Below are 11,519 nucleotides of genomic sequence, written 5' to 3' on the forward strand. Positions count from 1 at the left end.
AGACCCTGGGTCTGAGTCTCCCTCTCAGGGCCACTGTCCGGTGTAATTAGAAATAATTTCTTGTTCGTAGATAGACGAAAGCTTCCACACTCCTAAGAGACGGGGTTCAGATTCCTGCGCCGTAGCTGGGGATGACACCGAGGAAGGCGCTTGTCCCTGCGCTTCAGTCTCCCGGTCTGCGAAACGGGCTCATAACACATCCCCGACCCCGGGGCGGCCGCCGCAAGCCGGTGCCCTCGCCCGCTCCCTCGCCTTCTCGCCGGGGCCTCCGGGAGCGCGGGGACCCCGAGGGCGGCCCCTTCCTGGGGGGGCGCCGGCTGGCACGTCGCCCCTCCGCACCCGGGGTCTCCGGGCTCCGCGGGGTCCGCGGGGTGCCGAGGGGCCTCTGGAGGGGGCGGGTCCGCTGGAGCCAGAACGCCCGGAGCCGCCCAGGAATTTTGGCTGGGGCTGCGAGCGTTTCCTCCCTCCCGGGCCGGGCCGGCGCGATCCGGGGAGGCGGCCGCGGGCAGACGGCGCTGCGCTCGGCCGGGCGGCACCATGCGGCCCCTGCTCTGCGCGCTGGCCGGGCTCGCGCTGCTGCGCGCCGCGGGCGCCTTGGCCGGTGAGTGGGGCGAGGGACCTGGGGCGCGGGCGAGGGCAGGGGACCCACAGCCGGGGGACCAGCCGATGGCGAGGTAGGGGGGAGAGAGAGAGAGAGAGAGAGAGAGGCGGAGGGAAGGTGGGAGAGACAGAGCCGGACACAGCGGCGAGATGGAGAGAGAGAGAGAGATGGAGAGAAAGATGTTGAGAGAAAACAGACACAGAGATGGAAAAAAGGCAGAGAAATAGAGACAGAGGAACGGAAAGATAAAGGAGAGAGGAAAGAATGAGAAGAGGAAAGGAAAAAGGAGAGGCTGAGACAGCAAAAGGCTTTGGAGATAAACGGATTATCAATGAGGATAGAAAGAAAAAGGAGTTTGAGAGACAAAAGAGAAGGAGAAGGGAAGGAGAGTAACTGAAATGGCAAAAGGAAGGAGGAGCGGAGAGAGAGGGAGAAAACAAACTCCGTGCCAGGGCTAGAGCTGGCGACAGAGAAGGAGCCAAGCATCTGGGGGCAGGAGGTCAAGTCTGCTGGCTGGGGCCGCCCTGGAGGCCAGCAACGTCCCAGGGCTGCCCACGCCCTCGGGCCTGGCTCTGCAGCGCATTGCTAGGAAGCTGAGCTCCAGGGGGAGAATGCCCCAACCTGGGCCCAGCACAGCCTTAGGGAGACAGGCAGGCAGCCCGAGGGGAAAGGCCACTGCGTCACCTGCCAGGTGGCCTGCGGTGGTTCCGCAGCCTGGGGGAGGACGCCAGCCTTCAGGTTCCCAGAGAGCTTCTCTGGGGGCCTGAGCTGCCTTGGGTGGAGGTGGGAGGATGTGAAAGAGAGAGGGGCCATCTGGGTACTCCACTAGCTGGGGTCCTTGCTTTGTACTATCCCTTTCCTCCTCTGCACCCCCCCCCAGTAGCCTCAATACTGTCCCTCCACAGTGAGGCTCAGAGAGTGTGACTTTTGTCAAGTGACTTACTAGGCTACAGCCTAGGACTGTACATTCCACCAGCCTGCATGTTGCACTGCACATCACAGTCTGCAGCCCACATCCCTGTCTACTGGCTGTAGCTCATCCCAGTGGTCCAGGCGAGGGGAAAGCTCAGGCCTCGCGGTATCAAGGCAGAGCCCTCGCCAAGCATCAGGCCTCCCACCCCCTCTGCCAAACCCTTGCCCGGACCCAGGCAGAAGTGCTCTGTGCCAAGATAGGAGCCCCCAGTCTCTCTCAGGGCCCAGGGAACTGTGCGAGTGAGCACTCAGAGAAAGGATCCAGGCCACCCTGACCCGGGGGAGCTCCTGCCTGGGGTGAGTGGCTTCGCCTGGCTGAGGCTGTCCCCTTCTACAAATCTGGGAGAATGAGGCCCGCCCCATGGGGCTGGCTTCAGGGAATGGATGACAGAGGGAACACACACCAACCCATATTTTCTCGGAGCCTGCTTTCTCCTTTAGCCACAACTGGTATTTAAAAATTTAAGCCCACTTCCAAACCTTATCTTTCTTTCTGATTATGCCTGCTCATTGCTACAGATTAAGAAGAAAAGGAGGAAAATATAGATGTATTAATGTAATTTTACACTGATTTCACACATTTTTGTGCATAACCTTTCAGATTTCAGACAATATTCCGTTTTTTTGACTTTTGATTATGAAAACTTTTGGATACAAAAATAAAGTATAAAATAATAGTACGCAGAAATTGAATAGCATAATGTACTGATCAACCCTGTTTCAGCAAGTATCAGTTCATGACCAATCTTATTAAATTTATAATCTCCAATTTCTCTCTTCTCCCTGGATTATTTTAAAGGAACTTCCAGGCATCATATATTTTTATCTATAAATATTCCCTTGTGTATCTCTAGGAGATAAATACTGTTTTAGTAAACATAACTGCAGTGCCATTAACACATTCGGAAAATGGTGTGTTATTGAATATTATCAAATATTCCAACCAGTGTTCAAAGTCCTTGATTGTGTTATAGGTTTTTACAATTCATTTGTTTGATCGGAATAAGGTTACATACATTGCATTTGGTTGATAAATCTGTTAAGTCTCTTTAAATATGTAAGTTCTCTTACCTTTTTTTCCCCTTAACATTTATTTGTTGAAGTAACTAAGTTTGTCCTGTAAAGTTTTCCACACATAGATTTTGCTAATTGCATCCCTTTTGCATCATTTAAATGTTCCTCTACTCCTTGGATTTTCTATAAACTGATAGCTAAACCTAGAAGCCTGATCAAATCCCAGTTAGATTTGTCTTTGCAAGAATACTTTACAGATAGTCTTTATTATTTTAATTTGCATTCCTTTGATTACTACTGAAGTTGGACTTTTTCTTCACAGGCACATTGGTCATTTCTACTGTCATAAATTGTCTTAGACTTTTTCAGTTGTGGTGTTAGGATTTTTCATATTGTTCTGTAAATGCTCTTTATATATGAAGTGAAGAAAACTTGTTTGTGTTACCTGTAGAGACCTTTTGTTAAGGTAAGGCTTCAGCCGAGTTCCTATTTTGGTATTGGAGGAATCTGAAGTCTTAAGAGCTTCATCCCTTTAACTAGTATAACCGTTCTCACCCATGCCTTGGGTTCCAGTGGGGAAGCTGTCATTGTCCAACACCGTTCCCCAGGTCCCCATGGACATCTGCCTTCCATTGGGATTCTGCTTTTGCCAGAGGGCTGTGGTGAGGATCATGGTGTTTGTTCTCACAAAAATGGATATGGTGGGGAGGGAACCTCTCAAAGACAATTTGACCCAAGGTGCACATTTGGGCTCTTGTGGGCCTTGAGACAGCTGCAAAGGTGTCACATGTCACCACCATCTACTATGTAATGTTAGGCATGCTACTCAACCTCTTTGCTTTTTGGTTTTCTAATCTGTGAAAAAAAAAAAAAAGGGAGGGGGAGGAATATAAGAATACTGACCTCACAGAATTAAATGAAATGATTGCTGTAAGCACTGAACAAGAAGCTTGGCCCACGATAAGTGATCACAAATCAATGGTAGCTTGGAATATAGAGTTTGGTTGTGCCCATTCTGAAGGTGAAGAAGCCAAGGAGGCAGCAGGTGGATTGGCATGTATCAGGGAACCAGAGAGTGGGTCAGCGCTGAGCCCCTGCCTCCTTGCTGGAGAAGCCCCCCCAAACACTCCCTGGAGAGGCGGGGTCCTGGTTCGAGCTTCACTGATTGACTCACTTGGTGCCTTCATCTTCCCAAGCAAATGTCCCTGCGTGGCATCTGCACATCACTTGGCAGTTCCAAGGCGTTGTGGAGAGCAGGAGCAACACAACTATCCTGCAAAGCGGTCGGGCAGGGCACATGCCTTGCAGATGAGGGGAGGGAGGCTGAGAGAGGCAGAGGGCGCACGGTCGGAAAGACTGCATCTCCGAGCTCTGTCCTTGATGGCTTTCTAGACCTTTTCAGCATCCTGGGGATTTTGGAGTGCTTCAGTACATCATAATTTAGTGGATTAAAAAACACAGTGTTCCAAGATGGAAGTAATCTTGGGCCGTTGAATGGCCTCAGGGAGCAGAGCCGCCTGCAGCGCCACCGCCAGCCAGTCTACCTCTGAATCCATACCCGAGAGAGAACACGTGTGTGGTTGAGGCAGGCAGCCCTCTGCCTCCTTACAGCAGCCTCACTCGTATCCTAAGAAAAGTACTAACAGCCAGACACGGAATGCATGGAATGACATCGGTACAGTCTCAGAGTGATCAAAAAGCTCAAATCCAGCCTGGAAAATGACCAGAGACCAGGGGAGACAGGACACATCCCTCTCCAAAGAAAACAAAACAAAAACGTTCCTCGTAAGCTCTCTCTCAGGGGGCTCGAGGGGTCCCTCTTCTCTTTCAGCCGAGTGGCTCTGCATTTTGGAGTTCTTCATCGAATCGTTTGGAAATTGCGTTCTGCTGCTTTAACACTAATCACAACCACGGATGGTTTTGAATGAATCACGAATCTTTATACCAATATTGGATGTGGTAAAATTTATTATTCTATTATATTGGATGTGGTCAAATATAATTAACCCCCAAGTGGCCAGTGTTGCTGGTCAGAGCAACTTTGTGACTTTGACGATGCAGAAGACACAGCGGCACTTACAGTCGCTGCTGAGAATAAGTTTGTCATCACTCAGCGCAGAAATCGTTTGAGTGGTGGGCGCTTTCTTACTGTTTGGGTCCCAGATACAAAAGGTCTCCCTGGAAGGCCTGGAAGTGGGAGGACGGGACCCAGTGGCCATCTCTTTAACTGGGGCCGCAGGCCCGGCCCAGCCCAGCCCTCCCCCGGGGCCCCTGGCTCCGCTGCAGCCTGTTCTCACCAGCACAGGATGCCCCACCCATGGCCACCATCCAGGGTGCACATCAGGCCCGGAGCAGGAGCCGGGCCAGAGAAAACAACCCAGCATCCAAGGAGGTCCATTTCCCAGCTGGCAGGGGCAGGGAGGGCGGGAGGGAAGGAAGGAAGGGAGCAGAACCGCAGCCTTGGCAGTTCAGGGTTGATCACGACAATCCTTCAGCCTTTCGCACTCCCCTTGTTTGAGCCTCCTGGCAGCCGTGTGTGTGTGTGTGTGTGTGTGTGTGTGTGTGTGTGTGTGCGCGCGCGCGCGCAGGCCCTCAGTTCTTGACTTGCTGGAGCTTCTGGTCCAAGAAGCTTCTCCTTCACTCACCCCATTCCTGTCCTTGTAGCTACCCTTTGAGGCCTCTCAGCTGGCTTGGAAAGACAGAGAAGAATTATGGGTGAGCGACATCTGGGCCACAGGGCCTGGGGCTGACCCCACCCCATTTCACAGAGGAGACGGCAGAGGCTCCAGGAGGAGAAGAAAGCTTCTCACGACCCCGCAGCGATAAATGGCCGTGCCAGGCTGAGACGGGGTCTGCCACGAGCTGAGCCGTGGTGAGGACCCCGCGCAGGGGGGAGCAGGTGCGATGGGGAGTGTTAGTCCTTGCTCCGAGCTTTCTTTCTCTGATGAGCTCTTGGAGGCCAGGATGAGTTCATGGACAGTCGTGGCGGTTGCACAGAGCACAGTTTTGTCCAGATGTGAGGGATTAGTGCTGAGCTGTGTGGAGAGCGACCTCAGCCCGGGCTTTTCCCAGGGGGGGTTCTGGAGCCAAGTCAGACCTCATCGCAGACAGGCTGGGAACAGGGTGTTGCAGGCCGGCGGGGAGGAGCAGATCCGTGCGTGAGTCCTGAAGCAGCCAGAGCCCCGCTGGGCTCATGTTGCCGCCTCTTGGCCTAAGCCTGGGGGATGTGCTCGAGGGAAGAGGGCTAGGGTCTGGGAGAGGGCAGGGGACACTCGGGGGAAAGACTTGGCCACAGACCCACTGGGGACAGGCTCCTCTTCCCAGGACGGCCGCCCTGTGGTGAGAACAGCTCTCCCAGCCTTTCCTCTCCAGGCTGAGCAGCCTGGTGTCAGCTGAGACAAATGAACTTGGAGTCCCTTTGCCAGGGCCACCTCCAGACCTGCTCCCGCCTCTCCAGAGCATCTTCAGGATGTGTGGCCGGAGTGGAATGCAGCCCCCACCCTCTGGGGTCTGTCTTCACCCCCCTCTCGCCTTGAACGCTTTACGTGGTTGCGTGCAGCCCACGATAGCTTTTGCTCTTTGCTGACAACCCCATCCGACAATTGGCTTTTGTTATGGAACATTTCAAACCATATACACAAACGCAGAGAGAGCAGCTGAATGCACCCCGAGCACGCGTCACTCAGCTTCCACAGGGATCAACTCTTGGCCAATCTTGTTTGCCTCATAGCCCACCCATGCCTCTCCCCAGCCCCACCCAGGCCTGGATTACTCTGAAGTAAATTCAAGAGCTCATAGCATTTCATCTGTAAATGTTTCAATATGGGTCTCTAAGAGACTCGCTTTTTAAAAAGCAGCCAAAGTGCCATTATAATGTCCACCTGCCCTGGACTCAGCAGCAGCACCATTAACCTTTGAAGAGGCTTTGCTAAGCTCAATGGAGGGAAACAATGCAAAGAAGAATTTTAAAAACAAATTGTTCTCCACTGAAGATGCTCAGAATTGAAGGAAGTTTTGTCCCTGGTCTTGGTTCTCGTCCCTGAATGCTTCCTGATAGAGCTGGAATCAGAAAATCTAAGGGCAGAAAGACACCAGCAGAGCCCCAGAAGGCCACTTGCCGAGATGGGGCCAGGAGAAGGTCAGGGTGCTTGGTGTCCAGCCATTTGCTGACAGTGTGACTTTGGGCAAGCCACTTACCTCTCACAGTTACACATCCACCACTAGCAAAGTGGCTCACCATCCCTGTCCCAGCCCAGGACTTGCCTACCTTGATATTGTCACTGTCTGAAGCTGCTCCTCCTCTAAAAGCTAAAATTGCAATGTCCCTTACCACTTGGCCCTCCTGTTACTCCTGTGACTTCATCGAGACCTCCAGTCCCTTCAGCACCCCCATTTCTCTCCCAGTTTATGGGCATTCTTCTTGGCCTCCTCTCCTTCATCCCAGCTAGACCCGAGGACCCCTCCCCACGCCCCTTGCTGGTCACATCTCAGCTCCCTGGCCCCTCACCCCAGCACACTCATCTGCAGACTCCCAGAGTCAGCCCCACCCAGCCGTCTGTCTTCCCGGCTCTGCACCCCAACGGTGGAGCACAGCTGGCAGAGGCCCCGCGATCTGTGGTTCCTCACCGATGCCGCCCATTCTGCATGGTCCTCCCGCACCGCCTCCCTCGTTCTCCACATCCCCTTTGGAAGCCCTCTCGCTATTGCAGTCCCTCACCCAGTGGTGCACTGATAGACTGGTGCTCGTAAAGAAAGAGTGTTTGCTGATTTCCATGGTGTAAATATTCTCACCACAGCTCTCCTCCCTACTTGAATTTCAGTAGGTGCCTCCCTCTTACACAGTTAAGGGAGTAGAGGCTGTCAGGTGGGAGCTCGCTCAGCTCGTTGGCTGCTAAGTACAGGTGTGTCTTGGCCTGTTTTTGCTGCATTCCCTCCCTTTCTTCCAGGGGTTACCCAGCCCTCTGGATCCCAAACCACCCATTGGTTCAGGAAATGCATTCCTTCGTTCTCCTGTCTCCTTCCTGTCCCTCAGCTGGAAGCATGGTCGAGTTTCCCAATGCTTACAAGACAGAAAGGACAACAATCAACACTTCTCTAGACCTTGTGATCTGTCCCCTTCCTTCACAGCCAAGCTTGGTGAAAAAGTTCTCTAGGTTCAAGCGTCCACTCCCTGACCTGGCCTTCCCTTCTCATCCCACCACAATCTAGACTCTGCTTTGCCCCCAACACTCGGCTAAAAGTGCCAGGGTGACATTTGGCAGGGCCTTCCGTGGCATTCTGCTTTTCTGGTCTTTATCTTGCTAGCCCTCCCTGCTGTGTTTGGCCATACTGACTTTTTCATGCTCGGTAGGATCCGTAAAGCTCCCGGCTTCTCTTGACGTTTGGGGCAGCACCCTGCTCGCTGAGCGCCAGTACTCTCCAGGGCTTCAGCCAACTCCGGCAGCCCACAGGCATCTCGGAGTTACCAGCTTGAAACCTGGGCTCAGCCCAGGGCTCGGAGACATCTGGTGTGGGGGCGATGGTGCCAGGAAGGACCAACGTTGAGGAGAAAAATAATGAATCGAGGGCTGAGCGGGTAAACCTCAGATCCTCTGCTCACGGGTGCTGTGACCTCAGACGCATCATTTCAGCCCTCTGTGTGTCAGTTCCCTGTGTGTCAACTGGAGATAACAGGTGGTCGGAGAGGTTAACACCTGTGCTTGGCACTCGACACGGTGCGCGGTAAGCGCTCAGATCTGGCATTGGCTGCTGCTTGCTGGTGGGGGTGCCGGCCTACGGCCACTCATTTTCCTTTCTCTTCCTTCAGCTGCCGCCTCTGTTCATCACTTCTCACCCTGATTACTGCAGCGACCTCCTGCCTTCAAAGACACATCCATTCTATACTTTAAAAATTCATGTATGACTCTATGACTCTTCTGTTAAATTAAACCCCCAAACATGCGTGGGAATTGGTTTGCTAAGGCCTCTGGGCTAAAGCTCTGCCCCCTTGGCTCCTCCTCCAGGGTGCCCCTCGCCACGTTCTCCCTGCCCGGCCTGTGTGTTCAGCCGCTGCAGACTCCCCATGGGGTTTCTGCACCCCGAGCCACTCGTCCACACCGCTGCCTTTGCCCGTGCCCTTCCCCCTGACTGGCGTCTTTCCTCCTGTCCTGACCCGTCCCAGTTCAGGCCTCGCCTCCTTGAGGAAGCCCACCTGGGTCTGCCGGGGAGCGTGGTCACAGAGACGCGTGAGGGACTGAGGTGGCCACAGCTTGCACACAGACCCACTGGGCCTTCCTCTGCTCACCCGTGCGGTTGTTGGCAGCCCCCCCCCCCAACCTGGAGCTCAGTGTTTTGCAAGAGTCTCTGGTGTTACAGGGAAACCGAGGGACCCGCACTGACAAGACTTGTTTTCCTGCAGCTGCAGAACCCTTCAGCCCCTCCCGAGGAGGCCCAGCTCAGAGCACAGGATGTGACAGGCACAGGGCTGTCGAAGGCCGTCTGGACGTCATGCAGGAGGTAACAGTGTGGTTTGGGAGGACATGTGGCTTCACAGGGTGCAGATGCAAGCTTTCTTTGGAACGTCAGGAGTCCAGGCAATCCTGCCCTGTGGTCACTAGGTTAAACATGCCCCTGCCCCATCTGGGCTGTTGGCTGACTGGCCCTCAGCAGACCCTCCCTCCCCCAGGGCCTTGCTTACATCCCCCCCTCGCCCCCCCCCCAGATCGCCACATAATTACTAGACGGGAAGGTGGAAATTCAATCACTGTGTTTTGTTATATAGCCATGGTTCCTACCTGTGGCCCAAAAATTCATGTGGGGGGAAAAAGTGACATCTTTACTGTCACAAGCCTGAAAAATGGGAGTGCTAAATTTCACTGAAATCTATTCATTCATCCTAAATACAGACAGCAAACCACAGTATTAATAGTACTGTGACTTTGTCATCAATAGACATCACAGATAATTTCATCCTGTCATAGTTGCTATATCTCCACATATCATTTATCCTCCTCATCATGTCAAAATTTCAGTAGTTGTTAGGTCTGATGTTAGATCCTGTGATTTAGTGGGATAATAAATACATTTATTATTATATCAAATATTTAATTTTTAACAATTGAATAACATTTCAATATAATTTGTATCCTTGGTAATTCTGTATGTTTTATTTTTTGCACTTGAAGCATTATTCTGAGAAGAAGTCTGTAGGCTTCGCCACATGGCCAACGGGGTCTATGGCACACACACCAAAAAAAAAAAAAGTTAAGAACCCTGAATAAAGAAAATTGCAGAATTCCAAACCTGTCATTTGGCAGAGATGCCACCAGGGGGCAGGGCAACAAAAGGAATGTGAGCTCCAGGCTGCAAAATCCAAAAGGGAAAAGGTGTTCTAGGGTCGCTCCATGCCAACCACTGAGTGCCACACAGGAAGTGGCCTTGAAGAGCGAGCCCCTATGACATTGTCACCTGGGGAAACTGAGGCAGGGGCACAGTCTGAATGAGGAGGACCCAGGTCCTGAAGCACCCAGTCCCCTTCCCCCTGCACCCACTGAACCTCTAGGTGCTCCTTAGCACGTGGCTGATAAAGCAGGACGTGGCGCCACTCTTGTCCTTGCTTTTGTCTCCTGCTCCTGTCCTAGACGCTGGAGAAGACAGTGGAGCACCTAGAGACAGAAGTGAAAGGCCTGCTGGGCCTGCTGGAGGAGCTGGCCTGGAACCTGCCCCCCGGGCCCTTCAGCCCGGCCCCCGACCTCCTTGGAGATGGTGAGTGGCTCAGGTGGCAGAGAGGAAGGGGAGGGAGGGGAGTTGCGGGGCACTGCTGGGTGGGAGACCCTCCAACACCCCCTGCTTGCTCACTCCGAGGCCACCCCTTTCTTTCAGATAGCTTCTGAGCGCCGAGGTGGAGGAGCCCGGCAGCGGGGGGTAATACACCTGCCAACAGCAACCCTCTGAGGACGCAGCCGCGTCTTCTCGCCTGCCTTCCCCAGCTTTGTGTGAAATAAAAGCTACTCTTCTGGTCCCCTCTGTGTCTGCTGACAGAGCGACCCTGTAACCACAGCCCCTTCTCCGTCCACTCCTGTGCCCTGAGGCCTGCATCCTTCTCCAGGCTCAGACCTGGGAGCCCTCTCCCCCCAGCCCCCTGCCGTCTATACCTCATCCCTCCTTATTTACAGGGCAGATGCGTTCACAGAAGTAGCCAGCAGACTGGCTACTCAAAACGGCCACAGACGAGCAGCAATGGCATCACCTGGGAGCTTGTCAGAAATGCAGCGCCTGGGCCCCAGCCCAGGCTCCTGAGTCAGAATCTTCATTGTAATGAGACCTCCAGGGGATTTGTGTGCCCATTAAAGTTTTTTCTTTTAATTTTCTATTGAGGTGCAATTCACATAACATAAAATTTACCATTTTAACCATTTTAAACTGTATAAATTAAGTGGCTTTTGGTACATTCACAATGTTGTGCAATCATCATCACCAATTCCAGAACATTTTCATCACCCCAAATAGAAACCCTGTGCCTATTCAGCAGTCACCTCCCATCCCGTCTCCCCCAATCCCCCTGGAAACCACTAGCCTCTGTCACTATGGGCTTGCCCATTTAAAACGCAGGGGTCCCCCTTATCCATGGTGTTGCTTTCCATGGTTCCGGTTACCTGCAGTCAGCCATGGTCTGAAAATAGTAAATGGAAAATTCTAGAAATAATTCATAAGTGTTAAGTTGCCTGACATTCTAAGTAGCCTGACGAAATCCCTCGACGTTGCACTCCATCCCAGCCTGGACACGAATCCTCCCTTTGTCCCGTATAGCCGCGCTGCATACGCCTCCCACCGTGAGCCATCTCAGCTTTCAGACCAGGGCCACAGCATCACGGGGTCTGCATTCAAGTAACACTTATTTTACTTAACAGTGGCCCCAAAGTGCAAGAAGAGTGATGCTGACACAATTGTTCTA

At 52.9% G+C, this 11,519-nt stretch overlaps 1 protein-coding gene across 1 annotated transcript; it reads left to right on the top strand.

The window, feature by feature from the left end:
* Positions 1 to 488: 488 nt before the first annotated feature.
* On the top strand, positions 489 to 10,935 carry PLAC9 (placenta associated 9). Its single transcript, XM_045569083.1, has 4 exons — positions 489 to 601; positions 8,985 to 9,082; positions 10,207 to 10,330; positions 10,448 to 10,935. Exons 1-4 carry the CDS (start codon positions 538 to 540, stop codon positions 10,456 to 10,458), a joined length of 297 nt encoding a protein of 98 aa, XP_045425039.1. The 5' UTR covers positions 489 to 537; the 3' UTR covers positions 10,459 to 10,935.
* The last annotated feature ends 584 nt before the right edge of the window (positions 10,936 to 11,519 follow it).

This window comes from Lemur catta, chromosome 14, assembly GCF_020740605.2.
Source record: "Lemur catta isolate mLemCat1 chromosome 14, mLemCat1.pri, whole genome shotgun sequence".
Classification (NCBI taxonomy): Eukaryota; Metazoa; Chordata; class Mammalia; order Primates; family Lemuridae; genus Lemur; species Lemur catta.

Excerpts from the sequence above, each read along its gene's own strand:
- PLAC9 (XM_045569083.1), top strand. The coding sequence starts at position 538 with ATGCGGCCCCTGCTCTGCGCGCTGGCCGGGCTCGCGCTGCTGCGCGCC. Across the intron at positions 602-8,984 it reads CGCCGCGGGCGCCTTGGCCG|CTGCAGAACCCTTCAGCCCC; the intron begins GTGAGTGGGGCG and ends GTTTTCCTGCAG. Across the intron at positions 9,083-10,206 it reads GTCTGGACGTCATGCAGGAG|ACGCTGGAGAAGACAGTGGA; the intron begins GTAACAGTGTGG and ends CTCCTGTCCTAG.